This window comes from Lathamus discolor, chromosome 2 (genome assembly GCF_037157495.1).
Source record: "Lathamus discolor isolate bLatDis1 chromosome 2, bLatDis1.hap1, whole genome shotgun sequence".
Lineage (NCBI taxonomy): Eukaryota > Metazoa > Chordata > Aves > Psittaciformes > Psittacidae > Lathamus > Lathamus discolor.
Window position 1 is genome coordinate 33,663,133 of NC_088885.1, and position 16,358 is coordinate 33,679,490.

The 16,358-nt window shown below is 40.8% G+C and overlaps 1 protein-coding gene across 3 annotated transcripts in view; it reads left to right on the plus strand.

Moving 5' to 3' along the window:
• The window catches only part of SLC25A13 (solute carrier family 25 member 13), a 114,579-nt gene that overhangs the window by 52,385 nt on the left and 45,836 nt on the right, over positions 1–16,358 (plus strand). For all 3 annotated transcript variants that reach the window (XM_065666331.1, XM_065666330.1, XM_065666332.1), the window contains exons 5-6: positions 7,878–8,017; positions 15,011–15,157. In XM_065666331.1, the coding sequence (XP_065522403.1) occupies positions 7,878–8,017; positions 15,011–15,157 (287 nt within the window). The remainder of the gene's footprint in view (positions 1–7,877; positions 8,018–15,010; positions 15,158–16,358) is intronic.

Here is a 16,358-nt window from a genome sequence, read left to right on the forward strand (position 1 = left end):
CCGCTTGGGAGGAATATAGGACAGTTGTTAGAGGATGTAGGGAGGCAATTAGGACAGCTAAGGCCTCCTTGGAACTCAATCTTGCTAGTCGGGTTAAAGACAATAGAAAGGGCTTTTTCAAATACATAGCAAATAAAACTAACACAAGAGGCAATACAGGCCCACTGCTGAACGAAGTGGGTGCCCTGGAGACAGAGGATATAAAGAAGGCAGAGGTGCTGAATGCCTTCTTTGCCTCTGTCTTTACTCCTGCAGACTCTCCCCGAGGGCCCCGGATTTCTATAGCCCCAGAAGGAGTCAGGACAAAGGAGGAGTTTGCTTTGGTAGATGAGGATTGGGTTAGGGATCAGCTATGCAATCTGGACATCTGTAAATAGATGGGTCTGGATGGAATGCACCCACGGGTGCTGAGGGAGCTGGCGGAGGTCATTGCTAGGCCACTTTCCATCATCTTTGGTAAGTCGTGGGAAACGGGCGAGGTGCCTGAGGATTGGCGGATGGCAAAGGTCACACCAATCTATAAGAAGGGCAAGAAGGAGGACCCGGGTAATTATAGACCGGTCAGCCTTACCTCCATCCCTGGAAAGGTGATGGAACAACTTATTCTTGACTCCATCACTAGGCATATCAAGGATGAGGGGGTCATTAAGAACAGCCAACATGGTTTTATGAGGGGGAAGTCATGTATGACCAACCTTATAGCCTTCTATGAGGAAGTGACTAGGTGGAGGGATGATGGTAGAGCGGTAGATGTAGTTTTTCTTGATTTCAGTAAGGCATTTGATACTGTCTCCCACAGCATCCTCATAGATAAGCTAAGGAAGTGTGGGCTTGACGATCAAGTAGTGAGGTGGATCGAGAACTGGTTGAAAGGAAGAAGGCAGAGAGTTGTGGTCAATGGCGCAGAATCTAGCTGGAGGTCTGTGACTAGTGGAGTCCCTCAGGGGTCGGTGCTGGGACCGGTGCTGTTTAATATTTTCATCAATGACCTGGATGAGGGAACTGAGTGCACCATCAGCAAGTTCGCCGATGACACAAAACTGGGAGGAGTGGCTGACACACCAGAAGGCTGTGCTGCCATTCAGCGAGACCTGGACAGGCTTGAGAGTTGGGCGGGGAGAAACTTGATGAAATTTAACAAGGGCAAGTGTAGAGTCTTGCATCTGGGGAAGAACAACCCCATGTACCAGTACAGGTTGGGGGGTGACCTGCTGGAAAGTAGCTAAGGGGAAAGGGACCTGGGGGTCCTGGTGGATAGGAGGATGACCATGAGCCAGCAATGTGCTCTTGCGGCCAAGAAGGCAAATGGCATCTTAGGGTGCATTAGAAAGGGAGTGGTTAGTAGGTCAAGAGAGGTTCTCCTCCTCCTCTACTCAGCCTTGGTGAGGCCGCATCTGGAATATTGCGTCCAGTTCTGGGCCCCTCTGTTCAAGAAGGACAGGGAATTGCTTGAAGGAGTCCAGCGCAGAGCCACAAAGATGATTAAGGGAGTGGAACATCTCCCTTATGAGGAGAGGCTGAGGGAGCTGGGTCTCTTTAGCTTGGAGAAGAGGAGACTGAGGGGTGACCTCATCAATGTTTACAAATATGTAAAGGGTAGGTGTCAGGATGATGGAGCTAGGCTTTTTTCAGTGATATCCAGTGATAGGACAAGGGGCAATGGGTGTAAACTGGAGCATAGGAAGTTCCACGTTAACATCAGGAAGAACTTCTTTACTGTAAGAGTGACAGAGCACTGGAACAGGTTGCCCAGGGGGGTTGTGGAGTCTCCTACACTGGAGATATTCAAGGCCCGCCTGGACAAGTTCCTGTGTGATGTACTGTAGGTTACCCTGCTCTTGCGGGGGGGTTGGACTAGATGATCTTTTGAGGTCCCTTCCAACCTTTGGGATTCTGTGATTCTGTGATCCTGCCCCTCTGCTCTCCTCTTGTGAGACCTCACCTGGAGTATTGTGTGCAGTTCTGGTGTCCTCAACATAGAAAGGACATGGAACTGTTGGAAGAAGTGCAGAGGAGGGCCACGAGGATGATCAGGGGACTGGAGCACCTCCCGTATGAAGACAGGCTGAGGAAGTTGGGGCGGTTCAGCCTGGAGAAGGCTGCGGGGAGACCTCATAGCAGCCTTCCAGTACTTGAAGGGGGCCTATAGGGATGCTGGGGAGGGACTCTTCATTAGGGACTGTAGTGACAGGACAAGGGGTAACGGGTTAAAACTTAAACAGGGGAAGTTTAGATTGGATATAAGGAGGAAATTCTTTCCTGTTAGGGTGGTGAGGCACTGGAATCGGTTGCCCAGGGAAATTGTGAATGCTCCATCCCTGGCGGTGTTCAAGGCCAGGCTGGATGAAGTCTTGTGTGGGATGGTTTAGTGTGAGGTGTCCCTGCCTATGGCAGGGGGGTTGGAACTAGGTGATCTTGAGTCCTTTCCAACCCTAACTATTCTATGATTCTAAAATATCTATTCCACACTCTTTGCATTAATTTTGCTTAGTTTAAGTTGTAGCTATAATACTCATATGTTCCTCTTCAGGGCCTTGAGTGTGATGAATATGGAAGCAGTTACTTCTAGAAGGGTTTGAAAAAGTTACTGGTGCATGTGGAACTCTTACTAACTTATGGTAATTCATGTATTTTCAAATTTGTCTTTTGTTTTCCTCTGTACAGAAGGTACCCTGTGTTCTTTACAGAAGTTGCTATTAGGAATATCAGCTGGTTAAAATATTTTTTTTTTCAAGGCCTAGGGTTTTGGTTCAGGTTTTCTGTACCATGCAGAAGTCACTTATTGTGTAAAAGTATAGCATACATAAAGTGTAGAACATACAACTTGTGTAGAATAGAGCCTACAATGACAGCTGTTTTCCAAAACTGTTGTAGCTGTTTTGTAAGGGCAATGGGATTTTTGTAGATGATGAATTTTTTCTAGCTCTGCATTGAGAGAGTATTAATTTTATTTGAGTTCATGATGACACGGCATGAAAAAATTATGTACTTGCTCAAATAAACAGTTTGAAAGAATTTCAGATGTAATGGATCAGGTATTTATGGACTGTACCCATTAAAGGTTTTAGTAGCTTGTTCTGTCAGGTGACTTTCTTGAATGTAAAATGTAGTGGGATAATGACTTCCATTTTTTTTCTTTGAAAATTTCAAGTTTCCACATAGTTAATTCTTACTTGGGGAGTACTCGTGGTCTTTATTGGGTCAAGAGTGCCCTGTCGTTTTTCCAAAGCATTTTATTTCTAAGTATTTCCAAAGTATTTTATTTATTTCCTAAGCATTATTTCTGTTATAATTCTTAATCACAGCATGGAAATGTGAATGCAGTATACTTGTTTGTACAGTAAGCATTTAAACATAAGCAATCAGTACACTGGAGAGAAGAAAGCCCCCAGGACTTCAAAGACCAAATACCTCCACTGTGAACCAGCAGGCAGTTCACCTGGAGGGAAAATAGAGCAACTTTTTTGTACAGGGATCAGAAACCAATGACAAGGTATCTGTTTCTTAATTAGAGGTAGCACAGGACAAACAATTATTTGTTTTAGAACCTTGCAATTTATTTTAAAATTGAGTTTCAAAGTTCAGTTTTTTAAAAGATTGACGGAAATGACAGCATGGATTTATAAAAATTAATATTTAAAGTCTTCAGCCTGTTGTTTGTTTTGCTTTCCAACAGCTCTGTTTCAAACAGTGCAACACAGAAATGGTTATATCTTTTGCTAGATTTCGATCTTGTGCTCTTATGGCTTCAGACACTGGAGCATTAACATTTTGTCTTTTTAAAACTAAACCTGAAACGTTAGTGTTTTAATATGGATTCAGTAGCTTCCGTTTTATAGAATCATAGAATAGTTTGGGTTGGAAGGGACCTTCAAAGGTCATCTAATCCTACCTAGTCTTACCTCGCTGCAGTCAGTAGTGACATCTTCAACTAGATCAGATACTTTGATTAAATACCAGTTTAGGATCAAACCACAGTTGCCCAGAGAGGTTGTGGAATCTCTTATTGTTGGAGATACTCAAGCCTTAGATGGCCATGGCCCAGAGAGGTTGTGGAATCTCTTACTGTTGGAGATACTCAAGCGTCAGATGGCCATGGCCCTGAGCAGCCTGACCTGGTTGGACCTTCTTTGGCAGTAGTTTGGACCAGATGTCATCCAGATGTCTTTTCCATCACGAATTATTCTGTAACTGTGAAACTGGTTCCTTTAAAAAAAGGTCTAAGCAAACAAAGTAACTCCTGGCTGCTGAAGGACATTGCTGCTTCTCTGTTTTACTGTGCTTAATTCAGTGACTTGTGGGTAGCTGTGGAACTTCAGCTGCAGGTTTAAAGCAAAATTGCACTTTAAAATTGTCCATTTTTTATTTTAATACTGGACTTAGACAATTAGGAGATGATACTGTTAGAACTGAACAGTAACTTTGAGTGAGTTCTAGTACATAAATGGATACCTTTTGATGGTTAAATCGCAGGTTAATATGATCTTTAATGTCTGAATCTGGCAATCTGACTACAGATGAGACTGAGTCTGTGACATTGTGGTAGATGGATGGGTGAAGGAGATCTAGCAAGGAAAAACACTGTCCACTGAGCATGTGTAGGAGTTTGTGAACCATAAATAGTTGCAAAAAGGAAGTACAGGGTATGTGTAAAAAGACAGTGGCAGACAGGATACCTTGTCTCATGCCATCAAAGAATCAGTAGAAGCACAATAAACAGTCTTCCAGTCAGCTGCCTGCACTGTCTAATCCAACATGCACTTTGTCAGAAAAACATCTGTAATTAGTTACTGAGTCATATTGACATCAATAAACAGTATGATTTTGAGAAGATCAAGTAGTATCTTGGGAGTTCTTTTACTGTTGTGCTAAATACCTATACTAATGGGGTGGCCTGTATTTCCAAGTCATAGCAAAAATTAAGTGTACATCTCTGCTTGAACTGTTCGGAGGAGTATTTGTACTTACGTGAACTTCTGAGTCATGCGTGCGCCTTTTAATCTCTAAAATAGACAAGCAAATGCAAATGCCCTGGATATAGACTTTACTGTATTCCTAGCTGACTTGATAAGGTTTTAAGTATCATTCCTGTGGGTTCTTTTGCTATTTGTAATGCCAATAATTGAACATCGTATTTTGTCTGATACACTGAAATTGCCATTCTTTTCGCTTCTTGATGTTTGATTTTCTTGAGCTGGAATTTTTCTTTTGGGCCCCAGCTAAGGAGGGTTTACAAAGCACAGAGTTGGGGGATCGAGATGCATTTGTTCCTTCAAGATAGCTAGTATATGATAAGGAGTTAAAATAAAATTACAGAGGTACAGTCAGATGACACTCCATACCTTTCATATGTTAACAAGTGAATATTGTGAGGAGCGTGGCTTGATCTAAAGGAATTTGAGGCTGCTTTTATGCTAGCTAGCTAAGATTTTCCTATTTCTTTCCTCGCATCAAGTAAGAGCCTTTTCTCTTTCAGAAAGACAGATCCGGAGTCAAACATAGATTTTGGTAAACCGTGACTTGTTCCTAATCTCATGCAAGTAATATCAGTATCTTGCTCTGGGGAAGTTCTGGAGGTGGGATGAAAGGTAAAGAAACATATGAGCATCTGATTTCTGTGCAAGAGACAGGTACCAGAGTTATCTTGGGAGTATCTTCATTCCTCTGGAGAAACAGAATGGTTCCTACCAGGAAGAGACAGCCTTTATTTTCTCCTGTTTATGTGTAAGACAGGCTGTCTTCTTCATGGTGGTTGAAGGAAATCTGGCAGAAAGCAGAAACTGCATAAAGGTTATCTCCAATGACACATGACAAAGCGCCTTGAGCTGTGTCAGTAAGAAGCATGCTAAATACAAGACTGTCAGTAGAGGGACAGGACCTCACCCTGAACCAATTGGCTTTACCTCCTGTTGCCTTGAGAGCTGAATTTTGCTTCTGGAAAATGCTGGCAGACAAGATCCAAGCTGGCTGTGATGGAGCATGAAGACATGAATGAACAATACTGTCCTGGGGGCACTGATGTTGCCTGGAGAAAATTCTCATAGGACATTAGGACTTGAAGTTCTGAATTTTATGAATTTGGTGCTAAATGGGGTCAATCTTTGTAAATTAAATCCAACTTGTCTTTTCACCACTGATTCCTTGGGATCAGTGGGGGCTATGTTTTTAAAGATGAAATTACTGACTGTGTTGAGAGATGGGAAGAGGTCTGCAGTGTCATCTCTGCTCTCTCTGTGAAGCTCCCCTTGCTTTAGAACAAGCTGTGCTAGTGGCTGTACACAAGCTACAGTGTTTTTGGGTCTGTGCAGAAGGACACTTATCCCTTTCACCTCCTTGGGACCATTTTTTCCTGTCTTTATCCTTCATTCACTAGGGTACTTCCTGACATCTTCCCAGCTCTTGGCCATGCCACCCTGCTCTCAGTTTTCCCACTTCCTTGTCTAAAAGTGGGAATTCCACCCTGGCTGGGTCTCCCCAGGTCAGCAGAGCTGCTGTGCCTGGCTGACATGGCCTGAACCAGAAGCCAGAACTCAGCTTATGCAGGAGACGGGACCTCATGGCCCCAAGGAGTTGGCTCCTACCCTCACTTGTGGTGGTGGGGTGAGCTGGAAGGTGGCTCCCAGGCCTGCCTGGTAAGGCAGAGGCTGGCTCCAGCAAGGTGGCTCCCAGCTTGTTCTGAACACAGGCAGGCACAAAGCTCCTATGATTTCTTTGACCCCAGGCACCAGCCATGCTTGGGAACTGGCTTCCAGCTCTGCTGCTTGCAGAGACAGACAAGAGCTTGGGGTTTGGGCTTCTGGTCTTTATTCCACAAAGCGTGAAGGGAGCAGGAGACCAGCTCCTGGCCCTGCCTGTGGGTGGGGAGTGTGCCCTGGGAACCAGCTGTCCGAGCCTGCAGGAACTAGCAGGAGACAAGAACTGGCTCTTGGCTCTCATTGCTGGAGAATTGTACAGCAATTAGGAAGGCTTGTAGCAGTTGGGAGCCCTGTCTTCAGAAGATATCTTTGCTCTGTATTTTTGACTGAGTCAGACTGTCACATTGAAGTGAGCACTGTGAGAGTTACTTCCTCAGGTCTTGTTCCTGTTTCCATTAGTTAAAATATGTACTGTCCAGTTCCAGCAATGTATGGTACTTATTAATGATTGTACAACTTGGTGTGTTTCAAATAGTCGTTTCTTTACCAAAAATGCCATGTATTACCAAAACCTCTGCCAGGCTGTTGCCCAGTTATGACTACTAAACTATAAAGCTTGCATTTTGTTGCAATTAAACTTACTGCACTGCCCTTCTCTTTGTAGCAGAGGTCTAGGGTTAAATTCTGCTTAGTGTTGGAGGTGGTGATAAGTTCGTGTTCTTGCCTGCCATGTCCCCCCATTCTCTGTCCTGCATATCACTGCTTCAACTACAGAAAAGCAGATCTTGAAATTCTGGTATTTTTGTAGTTGATTTGTTTGAATGTGGGAAACTCTGGGAATAATACAACAGCCTGAAGTATAGTCACACAAAATTTTCATTGTTAGCAGCTTGAAAAGATTATGCTGGAAATTGGTTAACTTTAGTCTTGTTTCTATAAGCTGACTTTTAATTTTAGTCTTTTCTTGCTTGAACTGGAAACTTCAAATATCTAGAGTCTCTTCTAAGCAAATGCTTTGAGTATAAAATTCACAAATAAAAGGATTGTTCAGAAACTGTGAGGGTGTTCAAAACTTTATGATGATTTTGGTAAACAAAAAAATTAGGTTTGCTTTATGGTATGTTATTAATTTATGTGAACAATATTTACTTTCCTGCTAGAAAATGTCATATTTGTTTATATGCTTGTCTTTTGTGGTTATTTTATTTCATTATTAAATGAACATTTTTCTTTTTTTCCCAGAGGATGCTAAGCAAGTTTTTGGCCAGACCACGATTCATCAGCACATTCCTTTTAACTGGAATTCAGAGTTCGTACAGCTGCATTTTGGAAAGGATAGAAAAAGACACCTAACATACCCAGAGTTCACCCAGTTTTTACTGGTGGGTCTAATACAATACAGTTTGTCAAGAGTAATAAGGATGTAAGAATGAAACTATTTCAAACCTGCCAAGTACCACGCTGGTAGGAAAGTTAAAAGGTAGACCAAGTGTAGTCTTTTACAGTCAGAGTGCTGGATAACAGTGTGTTGTTAAATACAGTATGTTTACAGTAAAACTGCTGATTCAGGCTAGCTGGTTTTTTTCTTTTCCTTTGTTTTTGGCAGCTGTGTGCAGGAGGTGATCTTTTCTAAAGTGTTGTGTAAATAGACATGAAATTAAAAACCTAGACCTCTAATTCTGAAAATCTCCTGTAATTTAAATCCATGATTCAAAGAATGTTACATGACAGTACTGAACATTTTGGACGCAGTTATGAGACTGGTATTAAGAAGTAATTCTGTCTGAAAGCAGCCTGTTTACCAAACATGTGTTTACTTCAGTGATATCCAATAAAGATGCTTTGCTGCAATCCCTTTACACATACTTCTTTACTTTTGACCTTTTTTGAATTAACAGCATCTCAGATAGAGAAATGCTACTTAGCCTTGCTTGTGGTATATAGAGAATAAAACACTATCTTTTGCAAGGAATTCTTGGCTATTTATACATTGGGGTTCTTTGCTACAGAACGTAAAATACTGTGCTAATAAAAAAAATAGTTTTATCTGCATTTTAGCAGTACTGTAAAAAATAGTCTTCAGTAGAAAAAGTGGTTCTTAAAGTGGTGAAACACATAAGTTTCTTATTTGTATTCCTTCTGAATACTTAATGCTTGTATTAGTATTTACACTAGAGAGTTTTAAAATGGGAACCTGCTTCAAGACTGCAAGGTTTCTTTTTTTCTTGTTTACACAAGTATGTTAGTTCACAGTAGGAGGTGGTATCATTTTGATGAGGAATAATTAAGATAATGCTATTGAGACAAATGTTTCAAATTGACTTTGTAGAACAGAGCCTAATTAACTTGGTATGAAGAGGACATCATGTATCACATGATTAAACTGTATTCCCTTAGGTTTTGTATTGACTGTTGTAACTCCTAAGTAGCTGAAGTATAAACCAGTTTTGTGGCAGAATAGTGAACTAAAACCAGTGTTGGATAAAAAAAGCAAATGTGTTACTAGATTAGGAAAAAATGCCTCTGGCTACATGTTCTGGTGTTCTAGGATCTCCTTGCAATAACACAATAAGCTCTAGTTATGTATCCTGATTTTGGTGGATTAAAATCACAGTTTTAACAGAGTACCACTCCTATTTGCTTCATATGTCTGTTTAGAGATCTGAGGAAAACCTGAAATAAAATCCAGAATGAAAACAAGGACAGTTTTTCACAAAAAAAAAGGGGGGGGAACAATGAGAGGGATTAGAACCACAGACCTCAAAGAGGCTGTAACCTCATGGCTTGGCATGTGCAAGATTGAGTTCTTTCTTTGTGTCTTTGGGTTCTTTCATGGTGGTTTGTTTTGGTTTTTTTTTTGGGGGGGGGGTGGGGTTTTTTTTTGTTTGTTTTTTTTTTTTTTTTTTTTTTTTGAATTGGGAAAAGCAAGAGCTGAGGAAGGAGTTTCATAATTTTGGAGATGAGTCCTAACTACTAGGCTTTCTCATCCTGTGGAGGGGTGTCCCTCTTTCCTTGTCTTAAATGACTTTTCTTGGATGTGATCATATTCTGGGGAGAATTGTATTTGGGTTTGATGTGTCTTGCTCCTGCCTTTTTGTTGTTTGTTTTGGTTTTATTTTTCAATTGGCTCTACTGCAAAAGTGACTCTTAGCTAGCTGCCTTGCAGAATAAAAAATGCTGGAGCACATCAGTGGTCCTCATGAGCCAGACAGCCCTTTTGGTGGTGATCTATAGAAGGAGGAAGAGCATAAATCTGGAGAATAAGAGTGATGATAGACTGAGGAAGTTGGGGCTGTTCAGCCTGGAGAGGAGAAGGCTGCGTGGGGACCTCATAGCAGCCTTCCAGTACCTGAAGGGGGCCTATAGGGATGCTGGGGAGGGACTCTTCATTAGGGACTGTAGTGACAGGACAAGGGGTAACTTAAACAGGGGAAGTTTAGATTGGATATAAGGAGGAAATTCTTTCCTGTTAGGGTGGTGAGGCACTGGAATGGGTTGCCCAGGGAAATTGTGAATGCTCCATCCCTGGCAGTGTCCAAGGCCAGGTTGGATGAAGTCTTGTGTGGGATGGTTTAGTGTGAGGTGTCCCTGCCCATGGCAGGGGGGTTGGAACTAGATGATCTTGAGGTCCTTTCCAACCCTAACTATTCTATGATTCTATGATTCTATGATTCTGGGTGTCCTCTAGAGAGGTGAGATGCATTCAGAAAAAGTTCCAAATCTGCTAATAAAAATGCTCTCACCATTGGTGCAGACAGCAAGAACTTTCCTGTGAGTGGATTGTCCTAAGACTGCTGAAGCTGTCTGCTGTCAGTAGAGTCTGTTAGGATGCTCAGTCTGTCACAGTAATTGGGTACATCTGTTTATCCGCTTTCTAGAACTGTAAATCTTTGATGCACCCAAGTTTCCCTGCTGATTCTTGCCTTGCAGCAATGTGTTACAGATACTGAAGTTTGGGCACAGAAATGACACTCAGCACAAACTGGAGAGTTAATGTTCTCAGGCATAGAAATCTTCCTTTAAGCTCTGTAATCTTTGGTACTCAGCCTTCCTTCTGACATTCTGCTTGTGCATGAGTCAGCCTCCTTGGTTTAATGTCTAGACCTTAGACCTTAGACAGCAGGAGACCACAGTGGATACCAAATTACCTTTCTGCATTCCTGATGTGTGAATGCTCTTTACATTGCACTTAACATGGACCAGATGGTTCTGTAAGGCGCTTCAGGTACTGCTTTGTAAGTACAATGCAATTTGCAATTTTTAATTAAATAATCCAGCTAGATTCAAATTCATTCACGTTGGGTCCTATTATGCCACACAGTTTTTACCTATTCATTATCTGTCACAGCATTTGGGCAAACCTGAAGGTATGTGGAAAATAACAGTAGTATATTTTATCCACGCACAAGATGGAACTCTTCTGGCTTCAAGTAAGAAGAGTTTATGTGGGATTCTGAATATTTATATCCTACCAGCAATTTTTTTTGTCTGCAGTAGCGGAGATGCCCAAAAGTATAGCCTCCAAACTGCTTGGCTTTAATACAGTTAACAATCTATTTGCATCAGCCCAGAGCTGAAGCTGTGTTGTTGTTTACCCTCCTTCTCATTTTGCTAGTTTAAAATTAGCTCATATATCTCCACTATATATCCATCACAATTATATCTGTTTGGATATGGCCATGTTCCATCATCACTTAAGTGGCAAGTCTGCCTCACAAAGAGCAACACTGGCCCCTTTCTCAGCATGTAAATCTATTCTGCAGGATAAATTTTAACATATGCTTATATGTGGGACTGGTAAATCCATTTCCACATTGTCTGGGAATTAATTTGTGCCCAAAATACTAGTTGAAGTAGTACTCTTTGTAATTGAACCCCAGGATCTACTCCAGTGGAAAGGACTGTGCTGTATCTGGTGCCTTGTGGATCCGTTGGGATGGAACCCAAACATATATTGCTATCTAAGGGGAAAGTAAAGAAGCTTTTAATGAGCTGTAAGTGAAAGCTGAGCTAAAATCTCTAGATAGGAAATAATTTCATGAAAATTGTGGTGCCAGCATGCCTGCCATGATGTGCAAATTAATTTTTCACAAAGTCTTACCTACCTGGGGGAATTCTGGACTTCCAGCAGCAAGGGAGAAGCTTGTTTTCCAAGTATATCTAGGTTTACAGAAACTCTAATTGGAGAAGATTCTTTAGGATGTGTAATTTGTATTGCAATGAGGCTTGTATTTCTTTAAACCTTAATCTGTCTAGGTAAACAATATTGGACTGAAATAGGTGAAAATATAAAAATTGTTGCAAGTCAGATAACATCTCTGAACACCACAACTTGCTTTATTGCTTTTTTGTTTATTTTTAAGGTGTTTTCTATATTAGCTGCATATACACAGTGTAGGCAATGTTAGAAGATCTCATAAAGATTTCCTTGATAATTTGCTAGTAGCTAGTGAGCCTCATTTTGAAATGTAGTTAGTTATGCTGTGAGATGTCTTAACTTTCAGACTTGGAGACTGATGGAATAGATAGCCTTTCTTTTGAGTTAAACACTTTAGGAGTTTATTACGTTATGCAATGTACAGCGATTAGAGAAAAGATTCTCTTTTTTCTGTGACAGACTTTTATTAGTTTTGAGACTGAACATGTTACTATGTAATGGTTCTCATGGTCTTGTATGCCATGTTGCTGTCATGGTTTGGGAATACCATGTGGTTGAAGGTCCCTGTGCTTTTTTCTGCTCGGTGCACTGGCAAATGCGTAGCACAGCTCAAAATAGCTGTAGCCTAAAAAGACCCTCTGTTTCTGAGAAGGTGGGTTGAATCTTCTCTATTTGTAGTATGCTTAAACCATTTAATTTCTGTACTAAGGAGGAGGTACAAAGAGGGAGCTCCAGAAGACTGACATCATCCTATTCAGAGTTTTGTCTTGCTGCCTGTCTACAGCTGACTCTTTCCTAGCTGACATGAGCATGGGCAAATGGCAGCACTGAGTCCTTGACCATGTGTTTAACCAAATGGGGTAATTCTTCTCTCTATTGGGTTCCACCTGTATGAAGAAGATTGAAAGGAATCATATTAGCAAGGAGGGGATGGGTTATTTTGGCTTGTACTCAGCTGTAGTACTAACAGCCTTTTTGCAATTAGCTGGTGATGACAAGAAACATGCGCTTAATGTATCTCTCTGGAACGTGAGCCCTGCTTTGCTCTGAGGCTCAGATGTCACTGTCAGCCAAGGTCCCACCAGCGGTATATGCACCTCCAAACTTGCTGACGGGTGTACACAGATGGGAACAGATGGTGTCCAGGTTTTCTACTGCGTTTTAGTGCTGGATTCTGGCAGCACAATACTGCAAGCAGTTTTAGTGGTTAAAACAAAATGAATGAGAGAAGAAAGCAATGTTCACAGTTTCCCATATAATCCTTCTGCTAAATTAAATTTATATTTTTCTTCGGTGATGCTGCCACTGAATGATAAACTTCATTGTCATTTGTTCATACATTTCCACCTGCCAGGTGTGAGTGTTTAGGAATACAAGAGTTATCATACCTGATTCCTCTTCAGAGTTCTCTGCCTCCAGAGTAGCTGCCTGCCTCAGGCTGACAAAGTGTTTCTGTCTTCATGTGCTCTTCCCATTGTAGACCTCCCAAAATTGTTCGCTTCCAAATTTCTGTTGACATTACAGTCACAATTGGAGTGAAGCATAAGCTTACATGGCTGCATCCAGCCACATTGAATTACTCCTGAATTGTAACACCTCCGTGTAGGGCTGTAATGTAAAGGAAACATGACAGAACTGAAATTGTAACACTTCAAATTATAACCCCCACAAGCATTTTTCATCAAAAAAGTAATTCTGTGAGTGGAACGCAGTTTTGAAACATTGGTCAGTCCTTTCCTCACCACACCTTTCCTCCTTCTGCCTAAGATATTAGGAGGTTTTCATCATGCCTTTCAGGTCAGGGTACAGTGTTTTAGTTAGAAATTAGGATTAAAATTGGAGAGATCATGAGGCTGAGATGAAAAAAACTGTGCATCTATGGCTTTGGCATGAGCTGAATGAGCAGAAAGAGCAATGGTGGCTGTAGGCCTCCGGCAGGTGTAATCCTACACTGGCTTTGTTTGCCTTTCACCCTCCGCTCTCTATTCCCTTGGATGCTGCTGTGAGATAAATACCAACTTATATGTGAATACATTGTGCTGGTGATTCTTGACTAGCCTGAGTCTTGGCTTAATATGATTTCTAAAGCATATATTTGCAAATATAATGGAAATAACAGATAGTGTCATGATGCACTGCAGGACTTGCTTAGGATTGCTGACATACTTTTGCTCTGATTCCATTTTCTGAATAACTGATTTGATTATGAGTATGTACTCAGACTAAGCACTGTATTTCTGTGAAGAAGTTTTTATAAGCTTTGAAATTTAAAGGGAGGACATGGCAATGATTTGTTTTCCTTCATTCATCAGAGATATAGATTGGGAAGTCTAACTGCATCATCACCAAAAGTTATTTCTGGTTTTTGCAAACCTGTAGAACTGAACAAAAGACCTACATGTATTATCACGTTACTATCTGTGCGGGATTTTCCTTTTAAATGAAAAATAAAAAGAAAGCAGTCTAACAGTAATTTATGAAGAAAGGGTGAAGGCCACAGTAGAAAAAGATACAGTTTTGAGAGATTAAATGTCTTTTTTCTTCCCTCTTCTCTCAGGGGTACATTTGAATCACAAAATGAGATTATCAGGTGGTTGCATCAGATAATGCGTATGATTGATCTCTGCCTGTTACTACTGCTGAAATATTGAGAACTGATCTTTAATCAGTCACAATACAAGGAGTTCTAAATTAAACTGCTGGTGTCTTTTGTAGACAAATAACTTTATGTTTTAAATGAGGATGCTGAGGATGCTTTTGAGGGAATGCTTTGAAGATTAGTGGGTGTCTACGTGGAAATCTCTGATGATTGCATTGTCCTCGTTCAGGGAGTAGCAAATGCTTTTACAGAAAGTATTTTGACCTGCTGTGACTCATGCAATAAACTGTATAATGCATATCATGGAACACTTTAATGTTCATGAGTGGGGATTACCTGCACTGATGTGTTGATACATGTCCTCTATTTCTCAGTTAAATGAATTGCATGATCTGATGTCCAGACAACAAATCATGATAATTGTCCTAGATACTGAGCTCAGTGATAGAATATGCCACTGACAGGAAAGTCTGCAAGTTTCATATACAATATCCAATTAAAATTAGATTACATGTAGTTGTGTTTTGTTATGTATGAGGTATCTCTTAGGAATATAAAATCTAACTATTAAGGTGATGATTTTGAAACTAACTTTTTTTCCCCCTCATGTGTTCTCAGGAGATACAGTTAGAACATGCTAAACAAGCTTTTGTGCAGAGAGACAATGCTCAGGCTGGAAGAGTCACAGCTATGGACTTCAGGGACATTATGGTCACTATCCGGCCACACATGTTGACACCATTTGTAGAAGAATGCCTAGTAGCTGTGAGTAGTTCTGGTATTCCAACTTGGCATACAGATGTGGGATTCCTTTTTTTATGTACCTCAACCACTGTATGTGGCATGTAGTCTAGTCCATGGGTGCATGGGTTTAAGTTTAGCAGTTATTATCTACACATATGAAAGTTAACCCTTATTGCAGAATATGTATCCTCAATGTTCCTGGTCTCCTCTGACAAAGGACAAAGCATGTACATGGACAGAAAAATAATGGTCAACAAATGTAGTTTGCCTGACTATTTCCAGTCATTCCATCATAGGAAACTGTGTCAAATATGTCAGAATGCCATTGCATCCCACTTAGGAAGTCATCCTCAAAGGTCCTGCTTTGTAATGTCAGTTCTAAGCTCCTGAGAGGAATTTCTGAGAACCTGGGACAGTGTATGAACTGCAACACACCAAAGGACATTCACTGTGTATTAACTGATAGTTGTTACAGTTGAGTATACGTTTTTTTCAGCTTGAACTGCATAAACCAAATTAAATATTACAATTCTGCAGTTTCACTGGAAGAAAAAGAGGTATGTTTGGTTTTGGCAACAGTTGCTAATCTGGAGAACTTTTAGCAGTAGTACTGCTTCAAGTACTGTTCCAAGTAATCCACTGTCTGGCCATATCCAGGTTTAAAGAAATCTGTTCTGCTTTGACTTGCAAGGGAGAATTCCAGGGAGATGTGTGATGTGATGAGAACTGCAAAGCCTGGACAGAATATTGGAAGACATATACAGCAAAAAGCATAGCCAGAAGACTCGGGGACTGACAATGAGATCTGATACTTTCTTCCTCGATTCTCTCCTCAGTCTTGTTATCAGATATACTGGATCATATACTCTGTCACAAAATATGAGATAAAATTTTTGTTTCTCCCTCAAGGTCAATTAGATTTTGGCAAGCTTATGCATTGTTTTCAGATATTTCTTTCATCACTGATCTTATACTTTAAAGAGGGAATTGACCCAATAATTTTTCTGTGTGCAGACCCAACACCACTTTAAAATAAAGGTTTAGGCTCAGTTCTCATTTGAGAATGAATAACTGTTTGAATCTTATTGTTCCCATTTTGTTTCACTGCCCAATATAAGCCTGAGAGCTTACTGCTGGTTTTCCATGTCTTGAAATGCCTGTGAATTTAAATGTTTCATTTGACCTTTTCAGAATATGTTTTGATTTTGTGGAAATTTTCTGT